The sequence below is a fragment of the Pocillopora damicornis genome, chromosome 5 (assembly GCF_964200805.1).
Source record: "Pocillopora damicornis chromosome 5, jaPocDami1.2, whole genome shotgun sequence".
In the NCBI taxonomy this organism is placed as follows: domain Eukaryota; kingdom Metazoa; phylum Cnidaria; class Anthozoa; order Scleractinia; family Pocilloporidae; genus Pocillopora; species Pocillopora damicornis.
In genome coordinates this window covers 1,999,941-2,018,962 of record NC_142674.1, presented here as the reverse complement: position 1 = coordinate 2,018,962, position 19,022 = coordinate 1,999,941, and the positions used below count along the sequence as shown (strand labels likewise).

General features: G+C 38.5%; 4 protein-coding genes across 7 annotated transcripts; 2 read left to right on the top strand and 2 right to left on the bottom strand.

Annotated features, from left to right (window-relative positions):
• Positions 1–169: 169 nt before the first annotated feature.
• LOC113674386 (BTB and MATH domain-containing protein 36) lies at positions 170–970 on the top strand. The gene has a single exon (XM_027190871.2). The coding sequence runs from the start codon at positions 170–172 to the stop codon at positions 968–970; it is 801 nt and encodes a 266-aa protein (XP_027046672.2).
• LOC149044694 (translation initiation factor eIF2B subunit delta-like) lies at positions 706–8,796 on the bottom strand. 4 transcript variants are annotated; one of them, XR_016186860.1, is made up of 14 exons: positions 8,721–8,796; positions 8,577–8,635; positions 7,375–7,662; positions 6,736–6,805; positions 5,991–6,079; positions 5,770–5,861; positions 4,894–5,017; positions 4,636–4,712; positions 4,360–4,462; positions 3,542–3,672; positions 2,920–3,010; positions 2,589–2,679; positions 2,019–2,199; positions 706–1,901 (listed from the first exon to the last, which is right to left on the bottom strand). XR_016186860.1 is itself a non-coding variant. In XM_089207238.1 (14 exons), the coding sequence occupies exons 1-14, from the start codon at positions 8,755–8,757 to the stop codon at positions 1,894–1,896; spliced, it is 1,437 nt and encodes a 478-aa protein (XP_089063364.1). In that variant the 5' UTR covers positions 8,758–8,796; the 3' UTR covers positions 706–1,893. The 4 variants fall into 4 exon arrangements, 2 of the variants coding, with proteins under 2 accessions (XP_089063364.1, XP_089063363.1); XR_016186859.1 differs by having other exon boundaries at positions 706–1,736; XM_089207238.1 differs by having other exon boundaries at positions 2,589–2,674; positions 2,919–3,010.
• Positions 8,797–12,574: 3,778 nt separating this feature from the next.
• LOC149044693 (uncharacterized) lies at positions 12,575–14,534 on the bottom strand. Its single transcript, XM_089207244.1, has one exon. The coding sequence runs from the start codon at positions 14,285–14,287 to the stop codon at positions 13,154–13,156; it is 1,134 nt and encodes a 377-aa protein (XP_089063370.1). The 5' UTR covers positions 14,288–14,534; the 3' UTR covers positions 12,575–13,153.
• Positions 14,535–14,645: 111 nt separating this feature from the next.
• Positions 14,646–15,997, top strand: LOC149044692 (uncharacterized). The gene is made up of 2 exons (XM_089207857.1): positions 14,646–15,546; positions 15,787–15,997. The coding sequence occupies exons 1-2, from the start codon at positions 15,401–15,403 to the stop codon at positions 15,995–15,997; spliced, it is 357 nt and encodes a 118-aa protein (XP_089063983.1). The 5' UTR covers positions 14,646–15,400.
• The last annotated feature ends 3,025 nt before the right edge of the window (positions 15,998–19,022 follow it).

Below are 19,022 nucleotides of genomic sequence, written 5' to 3'. Positions count from 1 at the left end.
TTTGAAACAATGCTAATTGCTCCAATTGTATCTCCATTGTCTCTAAACGGACGCAAAGCGAAATTTAACAACTCCCGTTTGGGAATTTGTCAATTCAGATCTAAAGCGACCGAAGTTGGCGGTGAGCGTTTGCAACCTCATTCCTAGGTCATTGCGCCCGCAAAGCATCATGGGTACCCCACTTTTCTCGGGCGACGCTTTTCAATGGGCGCGATTCCGTAATGACATCAACAATAAACTAGCCGAGGCTTGCTTCGAAGTCATGTTCCTAGAGGAAGAAATTGATGTAGAAACAAATTCTTTGGTACGATGGTTGAATTTAACCCGTGACAAGATGAAAAAAGAAAACGTTTTCAAGGCAGAAGACTTTGGGAAACCATGGGCATCAAGCGATCTGGCATTTCTAGTGGAAGGACAAAGGTTTCATGTCCATCGATGGGTTTTGTCACAGTGTTCACCAGTCTTCGAGAAAATGTTCATATCAAATTTCTCGGAAAAGGACAAAAGAGAAATAGTTATGCCTGCAAAGAAAATAACTGAGTTTCACGATTTGCTATTGATGGTGTATTCACTCGCGGAGCGCTCAGTAACGAGCGAAAACTGTTCTTATCTTTTAAAACTCGCCGATGAATACCAAATAGGACTTCTTCTCGAAAAGTGCGAGGATTTTTTGGTGGCCTCATCTTGGGATATTTTCGCGGGTACTTTGAGCTTAAAAGACATTTTTAATGATTTTTTACTTGAGCAATCCGCTTCCAAGAAAGAGCAAGTATTAGCTCTGTTGATTCTCGCACAGGAGTACCACTTGGAAAATCTAATTACGACCTGTGTTTTAGAAGCGCGTAAATTTAGCTTGACGGAATTGAAACAAGATTATAGAGAGCTGTGTGATCTGCTGGAGCCAAATATTTACTGTGGGATTCTGGAAAGGATCATTGAGCGAATGGAGGACAGATTTGTTGTGTTTTGATATCCTCTTCTCAGTCGTCGAGTTCTTGCGAAAGACAAAAAAGTAATCAAAAATTCTCCAACAGAGTTCTCGAGCACCTTAGATGGTTCGCGATCTTTGAGGGAGCTCAATGAACGTGATAGGAGGCAGATCCGCGTTAAAATACATCGGAGCGTCGCAAGCCTCTTGTGGCTTCTGTCGCTACCTGTTTTTGCGGCTTCACCGCTCAAAGAATTGGTACGCACGCAAAACCGTTTTGTTTTTGTTTGTCGTTAATTTTCGGGACTCAACATTCGTCAGGTCCAACATGGCAAACGTGTAATCCAATAAGATTCTGCCATGCGCGCGTTCAAACGAACAGCTTATGTCGAGAAAATGTACCATAAACTTGAGTCTCCGAAGAAGAGCCGAAGAGTCCCGATTTAAGTCAACTAATTATAACACAGCATAACCCCTCCAATTGCCATCACGTCACGTGTTCCGTTGCTTGTTAACTTTTCCAACAAAATCCGTGTCCTCGATAACTCTCGGTAACAAGATCAAGTACGTAACCTGCCTCAGTTTAATGACACCAAAGAGTCCTACTACTGCTCTGGACTCTGGACTCTAAGAACGACTGGCACAGTCGTGCATGGAATCTTTCCTACTTCCGTGATCACCATGGAAACAAAGTGAGGAGGAGTGACGTCGTAGACTAAGTTTAGAAGGTGAAGTGAGTTGACGTCTCGCCAATCAGATAGTACATCCGGACTTTCTCTGTCTAGAGGAACTAAATCATCCGGGTCGCCTAAAAAAAACGAGAAGATTATTAGCCTGGATTGGCCTTTGTCTCTGGCTACTGTCACTTGCAAGCAGGTCCTCGTGTTTGGTTTTCGCCTCCCAGCCCCTTTTCCTGGCCACAGCCGCCTCTTGTACCATCGGCAGCCGCAGTTATAAAAAGGTATTTAAACTCCTGCAGGAGTGAAGAGAAATAAAATCCACTCATAGAGGTTTAAGGGTAAAAAAAAAAAAAAGACGTGTCTATCTAAGACTTGAAGTTCACCTTTCTGAGAAACTTTCATTTACTTACTAAGTTCGTTGGAAACAAAAGAATCTGTTTGAACTCTATCACAGAACTTGTACGTCTCACAGCATACCAGCACTGGGACGTTGGAGGCCTGGGCCATCATCGCCACCATGGAAGAGCCACCACGTGACTTGACGTAGCCATTGGCGAGCAGGGCATGAGCACCAAGAATGACTTTTGATACCTTCAGAAATCGAATAGAAAAAAACAGAGAGTTAAAATAGCTAATCACCCAACCATCTAACGACTGACATTTCGATCTTGTACATTTAAAATGCACGATAAGAACAAAGCGACAATTAGATCATAATAGGGTGCTTAGACCAATAAATACAATATTTCGACCAGGACGTTAAGTTCCCGCATCATCTTTCATGCAATTTCACCAGATAGCGCTTTAGAAATTGCTGATCCTAACAATACGTAAGACACCCAAGTCACATACAATACCGCATATCATATGTATGAACCTAATACACATGTAAGGCCTGCATGTTGCTCTTACGAAGAGTTTAGAAGCTCAGTTTGTAGTGCATCCCAAGGGTAGTTAAACTATTTCCAAAAAATACTAACCTCTTTGATAACGTACGAGATAGCACTGATCAACACGTAGGAGCATCTGATTCCTTCTTTCACCAACCTCCTTAGACATTCTCGTCCTAACAAGAGAGAAACAAGTGACAGTATGAAAAGGTGTTGAGACTTAATGACGCATGTGCAATCAGGGAGGGCCCAATAATAAGCACTCGTCTCCCACCGCAGTGACCTGGGTCCGATTCTCGGGCTTCTCGTCACGTTTAAGTGAGTTACAAGTACATGTAAAAGTTCATTCTGCATAAATTGAGCAGTGAGTCTTAGTCAATTCTCAAAAAAGTTCAAGCCACTGCTGTGAGCAAACCTCACCTTCAAACTTTGGTCTCGAATCAACAACCACCACTCGGAATTTTTTCCCAGCATTATGCGCATCTTTTAAAATCTTCAACACCAACGAGGAACTAAAAAACAAATTTCAAGAGAAATTTCTCCTCATTAAAGTTCTCTTCATTATCTTTGCTTAGGAAATAGACTATACAGGGAAGAATCCCTTCGTAGACATTCTGCAGTGGGCGTGATGAGAAATCTTTTGAGGTTTATAGGAAGGAAAAAATTTTTGCAAACCAATATAATGTTGGTTTCTGACCGAAGAACCGTAACCGGATCGCCAATTTTGACCCCTTCAGCCTTCTTCTTTCAAGAGTGACAAGTGAGTAATTTTCCTTATAGTACCAATGCATCACGATTATCAAACAGACAGGTGACAATTATCAAAAATAATATCCGCTGGGGTTATGATAAGATCTGGCACTAAATTCTGTGAAGTTGAGTTATTATTATAGCAAAAATATGGCTATCAGTGTGAAGAAATTAAGATGACTGATTCTGGGAGTACAAACACTCCTTACAGCTTTTTCAAGTGGATGAAAAATTTACAGATGCTCTTAGAGAGCCTGGTAACTCAAGTCAGCTATAGAAAAATTCAGCCATACCAAGCATATGTGAGTATCACATCACCATCATTGATCTTGGTTCTTGCATATGACTCAGAGATGGCTACACAAGCCAAAATAATTCTTTCTTGGATAAACTTATCAATACTCTGAATAAGATTCCTCTTAGCCTATACCAGAAAAAAAAACAGGATGATTTCAAATGTGATATAATCTGAAGTGAGTTTTATCCAACAGGTTTTGTGTGTGTAACCTTTCAGCAATGTTAGTAAATTATATACATGTATGACAAGTTTGTTTCAGTAAAAAGGAAGAAATCAAGAATTTAATTTTTCATGCTGCAAGAGGGTTAAATTGTCTAGAGAGAGAGAGAGCATAGAATACAGGAGTCTAACCCAAACACACAGTGTGATATACATGTAATCTTGCCCATTCCTTCTCTGACACCTGAATTGTCATGATCACAGACCAACAGACAAACAGACAGGCAGACAAACAGACAGGCAGACAAACAGACAGGCAGACAAACAGACAGGCAGACAAACAGACAGAAAGAGAGTTATCCAGCCTCTTAAAGTTGATTCACCCCAGGAGGGGTGAGCCCTAAGACTGAACAAGTGGCCCCTCTCTGCCTGAGCTTATCCCCATTTCCCACTACAGTTAACAACCTAACACCCCAGTGAATTTCCCTTACAGATCTCCTGGGTGCAGAGGGGCATTTTAAAGAGTGAAGAGCTTTACCCAAGAACACAATACAATGATGCAGTCAGTTCTCAAACCCTGACCTCTCAACTTAGTGTCCTGCATGTTAGCCAGAACTGGCCACATATCTCTCACAAAGTCTCCTACAAATTGACCTGATCTTCTGCCATGTTTGGTGGCGTGTGAGTGATCTGTAGCTTCAGATATTTGATGGTGTTACCCATGCTGACTGACAGAGGCCGGCACTGTGTCAAGAAACTAAAAAGAAACAAAATATAAAATTAAAAAAAGATTGTTGATAATTAAAAATGCTGCACGATACACAAGCCCTCATGTTCTGTAATGGTCTTTCTTCCAGGTCTAACATAAAACATAATATTATGTCGATCAAAAAAGTGAAAATTGTGTATGAAAAAAATAGTAATAATTACCTTATATTTGGTTTAATTTTTGCATCCAGGTCCCTGCAGAGTTCTTTTTGAGGGGGAGTAACATAGTCAGCAATTAGCTGTTGAAAATAAAGTGACAAAAAATTAATTCAATGATTTGATAATATCTCTTACATATGCTGTCAGCTGAGAAAAAAGAGTTTACAGCATAACCAGTCACATATACACACTGTACATTATAAATGCACACACCAGTTACATCAGTAACACTCAAGTTATCAGTTCATGTTGTCAAAGTACCTTTTTGAAAGCCAGAAGTAAAGCCACACATCTTGCATTCGATCCACAAATTATTCCTTTAGCATACTGCACACCAAGTTTGATGACAGCTGGGTGAATGGGGGTACTCCCTGATCCCCCAAAACTTTATATGCAGAATGAAAATTTAAAAAAAAAAGATAGTTGTGTTTAAAACCTCACAGTGCAAAGTAGTAGTGTCCTGAATGGGGTTGGCAGTGGCCAGCTGTTTGCACATGCAACCAATGAATAAAGGGGGTAAATTTCTGGCGAAACTCTGGTGTTGCATCTTGAGCGAGGAGAAGGAGGGTGTTTCAATACAATTTGGTTTTATTAACTGAGTTGATAAATAAATATGAATTAGATTATGATTAAATATGAATAAAGCTGACATTTTGAGAAGCATTAGCCCTTTGTCAGAGCAACAATGAAGGAATAAAGCTTGAAATGTCAAAGGTTAAATCTTTCTTTGGTGGTTAATTCACATTATCAACTAAGTTTAGACAACTAAGTTTGTTTGGATACAGTTTTCTGGTGGAAAGATTTGGCCCCAGGTCCTTGCCAAGATCATGGTGCAAACACCTCACTCTCACAATGTCTATCTGCACCAACAGATATAAAAAAAACCAAACAAATTGGACAGTGGGTAGGGAGAAGAAAACCTTAAAATATTCCAGGGTTAATCTGTTAGAGGTAGGCATCCCATTTACAGAAAGAGACCGTTTGTAGAAATATTCCTTGTTGTTTCAAGTTAATAAACTTGAAAAACTCTGACAGCATATAAACATGATAAACTCTGACAGCGTGGGCCTTTTGGCTGGTATCTAAGACTACTGTGCTTATAATCTAGTGATCCACCTTTTTGTACAAATCACAAACCTTATTTCTTGCGTTAAGGACACGTCCTTTTCATATTGATGCAGATGGGAAAATAAACCAACTTTCTTTTGAGGTGTTGTTCGCTGGGGAACCTGGCATTAAAAAAAAAAGGAAATATGAAGTCAACATACATGCTTGAGTTACATGTACATCACTGAAACAGAAATTATTAACATAGTGAAGTTTTTCAATAGGTTAGGCAGTATAATTGCCGCTCTGACCTGCTGTCTTGCTAGTTTCTTGGCCACTTTCTTTTGGACCTTCTCATCATCAGCTTGAAGGTCATGAGCCACTTTCATATGATTAGTTCCTAATCATACATAAATAAAAGAAAATTAATATATTAAGAGGTGAAGAAACAAAGACAAATTGTTGAAACCAAACTTACTGATCAAAGGTGTTCTCTTAGAAGAGTCACCACTAACAAGGATCCTGTGTCAAAAATCTCGGCTGCTGAGCTTTTAAAAGCTAACACTCTTTCACTCTTAGGATCTCATCAGTAATTCTCCTTTATGTCTGCCATACAATATTATTCTTATTATGCTAGCTTGTACAATTTGGTTTTGTATCAACTTATAATCCTCTACCTAATATTTTTCTTTATTCTTGTCACTCGTCTGCTTGATATTATTTTGATAACATAAGGAGAAATTCTGTCTTGGTCATTTGTGGGGTTAAAGGGCAAATGATTTTTAAACCATGTTTTTGCTTAAAAGCAAAGTTATACAAGTCACCTCTATGTAGAGAAGAGAGAAACCTAATCATTTGAGGAACCTGAACTCAACTCTTTATGAGCACAGCTCTAACTAATGATTTCATTTTGTTTCTTTTATGTGTAGAATAAAATCAACTGAGCAAAAAATACCACCCGAATACAAAAAATCAAAATGAGAGAGGGAAAGATGGGAAGGATGAGGAAGCAAAGAAGGAACATGTAAACAAAATGATCCATAACTCCTACAGTACCATCAGTGCTCATCTTGTGTTTTATTCCAGTTTCTGCTTGTTTTTGAGCCTTTGCTGCTCGTTGCGCTTCCTGTGAAAATTGAAAAACAGCACCAATAAGGTTACAACAGCACATTTCCCAATAACAACCTGGGTCCAATTGTTTGAATGCTGGATTAACTGTATCCAGTGGATGCCACAGTACATTTTTTAGACTTTTATCTGCTGGATAGCTTATCTCTTGGATAATAGTATCTGCCCTTTGAGCAACTGCACTTCAAACATATTATTCAGGAATCCTTGGGAGCATATGATTTCCATTGTTTTCAAGAAAAGCAACAATTAATCATTTGATAATCATAAAACAACCTGACAGTATTCCAAAGACAACAACAACAACAACAATAATTACAACTTTATTTTTACCAAACAGTTAGAAGTAAATAACAGTAATTATAAACAATGTAGAGAGTGAGAGCTGCTCTTTATAATCTTAGAGGAATAGAAAGATAAGGCAACCACTCTCAGGGGATTAATAATGGAAATTAGGGTAAGGTACCAATCATGTGCACACACACCACACACCACATAAAACACAAAAAGCACAAAGTCAATAAGATGAAAAAAACAAAACAAAACCAAACAAAAACAACCACACACCTGAACAGCTCTTCTCTCAGCTTTTAGCTCAGCTTTGGTCTTCTGTGGCTGTTCACTAGCCTCACCTCCCGGCGTGGCTGGCTTCTTATCCTTACCAGACACTTGTTTATCAACCTTTCCTCCACTGGGCTGTGCACCTGCCTTTTGTTGTTGTTGTTGTTGTTGTTGAGGTTGCTGTTGCTGTTGCTGCTGCTTCTGTTTTTGTTGTTTTTGTTGTTTCTTGCCACTTTTTTGTTGTTTGCCTCCCTTTCCTTGCTGCTGACTTTTTGATTGGCCACTACCAGGACCCTAAAGAGAACAGTGTGTACAATGAAAAATAAACTTTACACCCCCTTAGAAGTAATTTCTAAAAATAATATATAGATTTAGCCAAGCCTAAAAGTGGAGCTCGCATTTTTTTTCCCACACATCTCAAGGGCACAACACCTTGCCCCAACCAGGACTAGAAGAACCCGGGTTGTCCAACTCAGAGCCCAGTACACTGACCACTGGACTACTGGACTACTGAACAAAACTGTGGTGTTGGTGTGCCTGCGGTACAGTTGACCACGCATGTTAAAAGTAGCACCTGGTACGGGTGTACTGGCGTACAGGCGTATGGGTGTACGGGTGTACGGTCATACAGTCATACAGTTGTACAGTTGTACATCCAATTTTTTTGGCTTGATGGGTTACTACTATTTTGTGTAATTATTGGGCTACACCCTGTGAGCTCCGCTATTATTTAACAAAAGGTGATGATAATTTAAGCAAATGTATCCGCTAGAGTGAGTTATCTTAGTAGGACACCAAAATCCCCCAACTTAGTTATAAAGGAATAAATAGCTGGTAGTAGGGAGAATTAAGAATCAGATCTTTGGAGCTAAAAAGGTAACAAGAGAATTTAGAGGAGAGAAAGAGCATTGTAAGTTCAAATTCAATGTAAAGGTGAAGATAAAAATAACGATATAGGGTAAATCTGACGTTGTAGATATTACGAGGTCTTCTAAGGAAGTTTCCGCCACTGTGACTATTTGTTTAATTGGAAAATTTTTCAGTTTTCTTTTCAGAATGTGTGCAAAACTTTAAGAGATATTTTTCAGTGCGAGTAACGATCAAAATAGATTTAAAACGAGGTTAAAAATGTAATTAATTATTGAATGAAGTACTTACTAGATATCGAATAGTTAAATTTTTTCGTAAGAGGCAAGACAAGTACTCACAGTTTCTCCTCCTTCTGTGGCACCTGACGACTTCACTGGCTGACCTTCTCCTTTCTTATCTGTAGGAAAACGAAGAAAAACAAAAGTTACTCACTAAACTCACCCGTTCTTTAAAATGTTCACATGATGCAATGAGAAAACAACCTTTCTTGCCCTGTGAGGGGCCTTGTGCGTCCGCCATTTGGGATCAGCGAAACCGCTGGCTGGGTTGTATTCGCAGGCTCTCTTGAAAGATGATGTAATGGTAGATTGGTTACCATGCTCCCATCTATGATCAAAAAAGTTCTAAAATTTTAACCCACCACTCGGCTATCCGTCAATGGCCGTAACATTTTCTCCCCTTCCCCAGGGAACATTTATCGTCGTATAATATTAAACTAGCACTATTGCACTAGGTACCATCTCAGCCAATGGGATGCAACAGGCAAAACAGATCGCAACGTGGTTATAGGCGTTTTCCCGCGCATGAATCGCTGGTTTCGTGACCTTTGCTTTGATTGGCTGAATCCAATTTTACGGTCACAGTCATCCAAGGGCGTTCTATCGCGTGATCACGGGAGACCTTGTTTTTTTTTCAGTTACGCGAGATCACAGTAACTTGTTGTGGTGTAAGAATCGTGATCTTGTTGGTTTAACTTAAATTTCTGACTTCTTCTTTGAGAATCGAAGTACAGTTAAGAAGCTAACCCATTTAACATAACTGAGTATATATTTCTACGTTTTTTTCTCTGCATAGTGTTACCTCTAGACTATGGTAAATAAAGCCACAATCGGAACAGGAATCATTGTCGTTTTGAATTACTGGTACCAGCAAAATTTCTTCTCAAGATCAAGACAAGAGCAAGGACTCTATTGGTCAACAGTCGTAAACAAACATCGAATAACTAATCCGTAAGATTTTACATCAGAAAATTTATCCTGATAGAATTGTTTTATTTGTGAAAAGAAGAACAGCCAAGAAATGGAAAATTATGGTCTAAGAGCCAACCTTCCAATCAGCACGAGCTTTTAATCAATATTCAAAATAGAAAATGCATTCGCCTCGAACAAAACGTAATTAACGCCAAGTTACTTTAAGGAGCACTCGATCATTTAGAAGACAAGCGATTGTTACGTTAGCCAATCATGTTACTGAGCTATGGAACGTGAGGAAGATTAATTATTAACACAAAAATACGTGTCCAGTTGAAAACTAGATACAAACAAAACTTTTGTTACGGTAACGTGCATTAGCACAAGAGATACGGTCGCTACATTCAAGGAGAGCTGGTTAGAAGGGGAGGAATTATTAAAGATTTCCTCAGAGTAAAAAGAAAGTTCTTTTCAATCCTAAGTGTCGGAAATATCATCAGATATGATCAATGATTCGACGGCCAAACTACCCTTAAGCCTCAATAGATGAGAATTTCACTATGAGTGAAGAAGTGGGTACAAAGACAGGAACCAGCCTGCCAGTTCACATTCTCTCTCCTTGCTCCCCATCAAATCAGAATTCTACATACTCAGCTTCTAAATATGTTGTCTGAAAAGTAGGGAAATTGTGAACTAAAACAGGAACTAGTTTGGGATTCCATCTGTAATATGAATAGTTAAATGAATCAATTATTTCCTAAAAAAAATCATATTCAATAATTATTATCCTATCAACTGCACAACAAAATCATATACGCTCTCTGCAACCTTATTTTCCAACCTATTCAGTTACAAAAGTTGTGTGACAACTGAAAAGACTCATTACAAACCAAGAACCAGTATGGCTGATAATATCAGTAAGGATGATAAACAAAATATATCTAAAAGCTTTTATTTTCCTGGGAACAAGACTGAATGAAGTCATATTAAAATAATGTGGAGAGTTTTGTTGATCTCTTTACTGAGCAGATTTTAGAGAAATGAGACTTCAGTGAAAAGGGGACTTTTGGGGGGCTCCTATTTATTATAGTTTTTTAGCCAAGGCTTTGGCTATGCCAGTTTCATGACAGACAAATTATATATAGCTCTAATCTTTATAGCTCTAATCCTGGAAGCTATTAAGGAACATGACAATATTTCACCTGATCACTCCTCATATTCTTTTCCAATGAAATGTGGACAAAACTGTCAAAACCTTACTGGTAACTTTACAGCTGCAAATAAAGTTGAGACACAATTTGCATATAGCATAAGCTATGTGAGGCAAGTTGCATAGAGAGACCAGAAGACTGATAATTTAAACCAGAAGTAAGCTTCTGGTACTAATGACAATCTCTTAAATACCAGCTTGTTACAGTAAATGTTAGACCTATCCATTCTGGCAATAGTACCAACTACATGTCTAGGGGTCACTTGACATCTCTTCAAACAGCAGAGAACATAAAAATTAATTCATATCATCAGTCTAAATTAAGAAATAACAATTGAAGGATCAAGAAATTTCTAGCAAAGTGACATACAAGTAAAAATGGTTTGAATACATTTTTAACCTGAAATTCGTTTTTAAATCAGACAGAAATACCGTATTCAATATTCCAAAGAAACAGGGAGTTCCAGCCCCTAATCAATCATCTCATGTGTTCAGAACCAGAGAAAGTTAGATAATTTTATCTGTGAGTTTCATAGTGCACTTCGCCTCAAAATTCATTTTGCATGGCCTAACCCTAAACCCTAACCCTACTGAAGCTGATGCCATTCATTTCGAATAACACATGAACATGAAGAAAATGGCACCAGTTTAAATTGAGACAAAGCCCACACATTTACGCTCAGGGTTAGCTGGAACATTTTTAAATCTTTAACTCCCAAGATCTCATAAGTAATTATCCTTACTGTCTGCTAAACAATTCTTATTATGTTTGTCTGGAGAATTTGCTATGGGATTAATTAGTAATTCCATAATTAACATTTTTCTTTATTCTCAGCACTTGTCTGCATGATATTGTATAGATATACCAAGGAGAAATTCTGTCTTGGTCACACACGGGAGTTAAAGGGTTGAAGCCTTGTGTCCTATGTGACTACAGAGAGAAAAAAAAGACGATGTTATTTGAAGCTTGGGGGCCACCTCGATCTTAACGCAATTTTACTTCGAAGTTGAAGTAAAATAAGATCAAATTCTACACTACCTTCTGTCATCGTAACAAATGTCTCACGATAGTCTCCACATTCAACTTCATGATTATGATTCATAGAAGTAAGATATTAACATCTTACGAGAAACCCTCAAGGTTTGTCTCGTGTGCATATCTTGATCGTCAATGAATCAAGACTCAAACTTCATGTTTTCGGCCTTTTTTCGCGTTTTCTTCGTACTTTGTGAATCATCAGTTGTAGTAGTGCTCTTGGCCCCAGACAGGGCATCTGGTGTGACGTTATTTCTTCGAAGGCGATAGATGATGTCAAAACTGTAGCAAGACAGTTCCGGTCTCCAACGTAGGAATTTTTCGTTCTTTACTTTCCTTTGTGACGTTTGTCGAACATGTAGGATACAGATTTCCGATCGGACTTAAGAATGAAGAGTCTTCCCGTCAGAAAGTGTCTCCAGTGCTTCACGGTCTCAACTATTGCCTTCGCTTCTTTTTCTATGGTCACACGCTCTAGCTCACTATCTTGAAGGGTTCGTGAGAAGAATTAAGCGAGAGGTCTTCCATTCTGGTTGAGTATGGCTACCAGTGCTATTTCAAATGCCTCATCAGCTGGCTGTGACAGAGGGAATGATCTACGTCCATGAGATCTAACAGCAGTGCCGAAGTCAAGAATTAATAAATTCTCCCAAGCAGTAGGGTTGAGTGAGGTTAGTGATTTCGTTATCTAAGTTATTCAAAGGGGAGGGGAGGGCGGGAGGGGGGGGGGTCGAATAGACAAATACCTGTATACGCTCTTAAGTTTCCTGTGAAAACCATACCCTATTTCAGATGATAAATACCTTTCCGACCAAAACTGCTCAGAACCCAAATCATTGGGGCGGCCATATATTGAGGAGTGCCTGTCTCCTCCCCTGGGGATAAAAATGGAAACAATTTACATAAACGAAAATTTTATTTAATGCTAGACTCTAATACAAGCAAGACATTCCAATTTACATTAAGGAAATAAAGAGTAAAACAGGGCATCGGGAATTTCACAATCGCCAAATTTAGAAAAGTCAAGGTCTGTATTTTATTAAGTTCATAAGTTCAAAGCCATAAGGGTGACTCAAGTAATGAAGCAAGATTCATGATCAATATTTCAGTTGCAAATTATGATGACATATTGTAAGCTACAATTAAGCCTTTATACATGCTGAAGTCCTTCTCATACTTATGATTACACTAATTAAATAAAACTGATGCTAACGCTAACTCGGATATAGTCATAACTAAACTGCTTGGGCTTCCTTTAATTAAGCAAGGCCTGAACTAATCTTAGTATTATCAAGTCACTATCTTACGAATACAACAAAATGGAAGATTCCCTGAATTAGGCTTCTTGTTAATGATCATTTCACAAAACGTTTCTAGATATAACTGCCTAAACTTTGTGACAAAGTCCTCGTTATTTAGATGATCTGGTGGGTCCCTCTCAATGACGTCGAGATCTGCTCTGAATCTCTGACATAAGTATTAAATCAGGTCCTTTAACGGTTGGAAGGCCGTTACTTCCTCATGAATCTTACGCAGTCTATTCATGTTACCTTGAACTCGTTCATTGTCTACCATGGACAGGTTTTCGCTTAGAATAAGATGGATATATAGACGCACCTCGTGTAGTAATTTCGCTAAAATCACTTCATCGCTGATCTGCTCGATCGATTCAACAGGTCGTTCTGCCATTTGTTCTCTGAAGATTCTAGCAAAGTGCGCCATAAGTCCTTTACTTTCTAGATCCTTGTGTAGTTGTAGGAGAAACTCGAGATTCTCGCGGCCGTTTTCCATGATCATTTTTCCTTTCAAATTAAGCGAAAATTTTCTGCACTCGCTATAATTGCAATCTTCCAAGGCTATGCCAACCCCAAGAAAACTGTATTGAAACTTCTTAGCATCGGAACCCCCAAACTGTAAGCTATTTACGTACGGAGTAATGGCTTTAATTCGCACATCAAGCTCTCTCACTCCTCTTTCAAAATGTTCCGTCACTGCATTTGATGATCTGTTACTGCCAAAATGTTCCAGACATTTCAAAGCGACCCTTTGTTCTTCACCTGTAAGGAAAGGCTCTGCTACATTCCCCAACTCTTCCACCACAAGTCTTAATTCTTCCTTTATATTTATTGGCACTTCTCCCAAGAGAAGCAACGAAGAGCAGATATTTAGCGGCACGAAGATCATGTGGAGGTCTTCACGAAGGGCCTTCAACTGAGGTGAATTGCCCGCAAAATTGCGGTAGTTATCATCGGTGAGCATGTATCGCAAAACATCAAGGCCAGTTACTGTAGAGTGGATTAGCATAGCTTCAAAAGTGTTCTTTACCTTTGAAATTTTCTTTGGGATATCTTTACTTTTCAGTTTGCTGTAATCGGCGTAAATTCTTTCCGCGAATTGGCGCCATTCTCGCCTCCGATGGTCTCTTCGGTCTTCTTGGTCACGTCTGTTTTGGTACTCCCGATCCTCCTGTAAGCGCCTCTCCTGGTCCCTTCGATCTCTGTGCCAGAAGTAAATGGTTCCAACTACAAAGACGACGATTGTAAGAAGAAGGTTACCGCAAAAGTAGGCCAGGGTTATTGACTCCTTGTACTCTTTCGCAAACTTCTGAATCATGGTCAAACGTTCCTCACAAAAACCAGGCTCGATTTTCGTATTTACTGAGGAAGCTTGACTATTAAATGTTCAGAGTGACGTAGAAAGAGTTTTGAGAGTCTCAATTTTTTTGCCGCGACCTTTCCGTAAAATGGCTTCGACGTTGAGGATTATTTCAAACTGCTAACGATCTCTTCGCTTTCCGTGCCTCTCTTTATTTCCTTTTGCTAATTCGAAACTGTTGTCAGGTAATTTTCATTTTCTTGGAGTTTCTGTCTTATAGGCGTGTCTGTAACAGTATATCAGACTCTAAGTGACTGTTGCCGGAATGCACAGATTACTTCTAGTATTACTAAGACTAGAATAAATCAATAAACATCTGTGGTGCAATAGCTATTGTTTTAGTGAGGAATTGAGAGGAACAATTATCTCATAATTACATGGCTTAGATATTTTATTTTTTATTCGCATTTTTCGTAGAGTCAGAATAAAGAAAGATTGTCTTATTAATTCGATAACTAATTCGAAACTGATTGTGAGGTATTTTTCATTTTCTTGGAGTTTCTGTCTTATAGGCGTGTCTGTAACAGTATATCAGACTCTAAGTGATTGTTGCCGGAATGCACAGATTACTTCTACTTCTATTACGAACAGTTATCTCATAATTACATGGCTCAGATATTTTAGTTTTTATTCGCAGTTTTCGTAGAGTCAGCATATGAAACTCCTTGTTAACAAAAGGTTCTATCATGTTTCCGACGGCCACGCCCATCAAAAGCTCTCTTACAATAAAATGAAAATTTGGTAGTTTTGTGCTTACTGTGATTTTCATGAAAAATTTCACAACTGGTTACCAACGGTTTATTAAACTTACATGTTTATTGCATCTTAATTGCACTTTTTTAGTTCGAAAAACATAAATTAAGTCATGGTCCTTGGAAGTTTGTTTTATTAAGTCGAGTCAATTTTTAAGAAATCTGAGCGCGAAAATCAGACCTGCCAATGAAGACTGAGGAACAGCTTCTCACTGCATGCCGGGATAGACGTGTTACCGCCAGATTTGAAAACTGTAATAAATTCCCCGCGTTTTGGTGTGCGATTCATAAATATTGATAAAAATTTTCTCACGGACCGATGGCCTTCAAGTTTTACCAATATCTGTTTTTACTGCTGCTATTCATTTCCATTGAAAGAAGTGAATCGGCTGGGAACAATTCAGGAGAGCAGGGAAGCAGTTCATCAGGTGATTCTGTTCCTTCGTTCTCGTACGAAATAAACAAGTAAGTATATAAAATAATATTATTACTTTAAATTTTAACACTGTAAAGGGTACCGTCGGAAAAGGTAGTTGAGCTCGGAAAAGGAGTAAATGACATCGAATACAAGCGCCGTAACCGGCTCTAGAAGTAGGAAATACTCTTCCCGTAATGTCAACAATTCTAAAGTAAAATTGTGTTACATGTTTTTTATGTTAGCGGCATTTAAAATAGATTTACCGATGTTCCATTTTTTTCCTTTAGTTTCCTCATTTACACCATATCGAAGGAGAAAAAGAGTGATGACGGTGAAGGTAACGATTCTCCTATAGCATCTGTCGTGAAGAAAATTTTGGAAGATTCAGGAGCACATAATGTGGAAGTAAACAAACGCATTTTGAACGTTTTTAAGAAAAAGATATCAATCCTCCATACAGCGTTCAGCGTAAATTCTCGGTTTTATAGACCACTCTAAAGACAACGAAATGATCTTCTTTGAGAATTATGTAACAAGCGCAAGCAGAGGATAGTTATGGATACGGCAAGTAAGTTGATAACTATGAGTCTACATGGGCGATTAAACTTTGAAACTAGTCCATTTTAGTTTAGTCTCAAGTCTGCTGATTCATCTATTAAATTTTGAAGCCCACTAAATAGTCTTTTTTGCTATGATTTGTGTCGCTGTTATTTCGTTTCGTGCTACTAGATTTCAGCAGTACTCGTTTTTCTTCATAATTTTGTAAAGGATAATTTGGAAATTGTCGTCGTTTTCCCCCTTGTTTACTGATTCTTCTTCTCAATTATGGCAGTACATCCCTTTTGAGCACCACCTTCTTAGAGTTGAAAGACATTTTGAACGGAATTATCAGAAGTTATGGCGAAACCATGTAGAAATCAGGCGACCCAACGATGAAGTTGTCTACGATGAGTTCCTGTTTATTCGTGAAAGAATGAAATTAACTCAAACTAGTCACCAACTAAACGGTTAGACTAAGGAGTAAGACTTCGTTCCTGTTTTATTTTTTATTTTTTCGTTTTTGTTTAATTTAATTATTTTTTTAAACGAATGAAGTCGTTCAAGACTGAATCAAATTAATAGATTTAGAAAGCCGTGCCGAAATCAAGTTGATTGTCATTTTATTTCGAAGCGAGAGCATGACTTTCTTGTCTTAGTTTTCACCGATCAAAAATTTCAAACATTGAAAAGTGCATACCTGAGTTATTCTCAATTTTCTTCAATCACGGTAAAAACGACAATAACAACAAATAACACTGAATAATACAGCAGGTAAGCGTCGTGATATTTCATTTTGATAAACTTCAACGTGAAGCAAGTTTAATTTATTGATGAATTGATTCATGATAAAATTAACAGCGTCCCATTCTTAGAGTTTCCATACAGGATTAAAGAAATGTATCAAAGAAGAGCCCTTTCGCTGTTTTAAGCCTTGCTCAAATACAAGTATACTGAGTCCTAAAATCTTGGATCCGGCGCTTGCCAACTATTGTGTTTCTTTTCGGGAATTCAGCACAAATGAAGCGGTAAATTTTCCAAAAATACACCGAATAAACCAAAGGAAGGGATCAGGTTATCCTGGAAATGAGTTCTGAAATAATTCCAAACAGCATTATCTCGTTTATAAGCGCAAAAATTTACGCAAATCCCAGCCGTTTTGATCGCGACGGGAAAACCAGCGTTATGACGTCCTGAACTTGTTGGGGAGAACGGCAACGCTAACACCGGAAGTCAAAATAGAGTCGTGTCCTGACTATCCGCGCGCTTTCCCGTTCTGAAATGACGTTCCCGTCCTCTTGCTAAATCACTCTATTATCGGTGCGAAGGAAGCCAACAAAGTGCAAACCGCTGACCTTTTATAGGCTCGCTCCGTGTTTAAATTTTCGCGCCAAAGGAAGGAAACGCCGGGCAGCGTCCATTTTCCCGCCATCTCTGATTAGCATAAAAGGTGGGTGGTGCACTGAAACGCTCTCATTCCATACAGCTATGTGGAAGAAGGTGAGTAAAAAGCATATCGATGTTGTTTGTTTTACGCATTTGCCACAATCAAACAAAACGTAACAAGGAGTTATCACTCTAATTTCAATCTCAATACTACTTGTGTTTACGACATCTCAACAAAAGTCTCATCACATGAAATAACTTGGAAAAATTCGTGGAGGTGGACGAGTCGCGGTCGCATATTCAATGCAGAACGCTACGTAAAAGAGAGAGAAGCAGTTGTAAAATAGCCCAATTTTCTCAATACTGTCGCAATCTCTATTTTCCATCATCAATCTTATATCAGAGTAAGGGACTTTGAGCGAGATGACACTGGAAAAATTATCAAAGAAGCTTTTAAGCTTCTTAAAAGAAACGTTTTTCGGGGTTTATCGATACAACTGAGATAAGGCCACCGGTGATATTCGATGGATTTTCTTTGATACTCTTTTAAATTCAACTTACTGACAGCAGATGAAATTAAAGGTAACATTAATTTGACCTCAATACTCAATTCCATTTCCTTTAATAGAGTCAACTACTAAAAGCTTGGCAAATAAGCGCCCACGTTGTAAAAAGCACAGCCCCCCCAAATAAGTACCCACTTACTGGGCCATAATGTCAAACAAACTCCCCTCTTAAATAAGCCCTCCTCCCTCACTTTTGCAAATAATAGGAACGCAAGGAAAATCTGTTTCTACTGTCACTTTATTTACAACTTTTTAAGCATCAGCTACAGAGGAATCAGTACAGGATAATAATTTCTTCCTCATTCCTGTGATTTCTATCTCCATGTGCTAACAGAGTTACTTCATGTGCGTTACCTTTTCTTTCGATTTTTATCCTGTTGCTGTGGTAAGTTGAGAAGCACCCCCCCCTCAATCAAGTATCCTACTACCAATAAGCACCCCTCCTCAAGCTGAAATTTCTAATAAGCACCTTAGTACTAATATTTCGAGGGAATACATTATTGTAATCCTTTCACTCCAGAGAATGACTAACATCTAACTTCTCCTTACAATGTCTCCCCTGAATCACACACTAAGGTCACAAGAATAAAGGCAATGATCACCAATGAAAGACGCACAAGATTATTAAACAAATTCTCCTTAAGCACCTTAAGAAATATCTGATAAACAGTATGGAGAATATGCATACTGATATTAGAGTGAAAAGAGTTAAGTCAAGGAAAATTAGAATTCATGGGGCTGATACTCCAGTTATGCTCAATAAGGAACTGGTAGCGGTTCTTCCACTATGTATCTTAATTCTTTCTTTATATTTTTCGGCACTTCTCCTTAATAGATCAATGAAGAGCAGAAATTTAGCTGAAAGAAGATCACGATGAGGTCCTCACGAAGGGCCCTCAGCTGGGGTGATTTACTTGACACATTTTGGAGGCGATCATCAGCGAGCCATTATCTCAAAACATCAAGGCCAGTTACTTCAGAATGAATTGGAAATATTTCAAAGGTTTTCTTTACTTTTAACCTGTTCTCTAGGA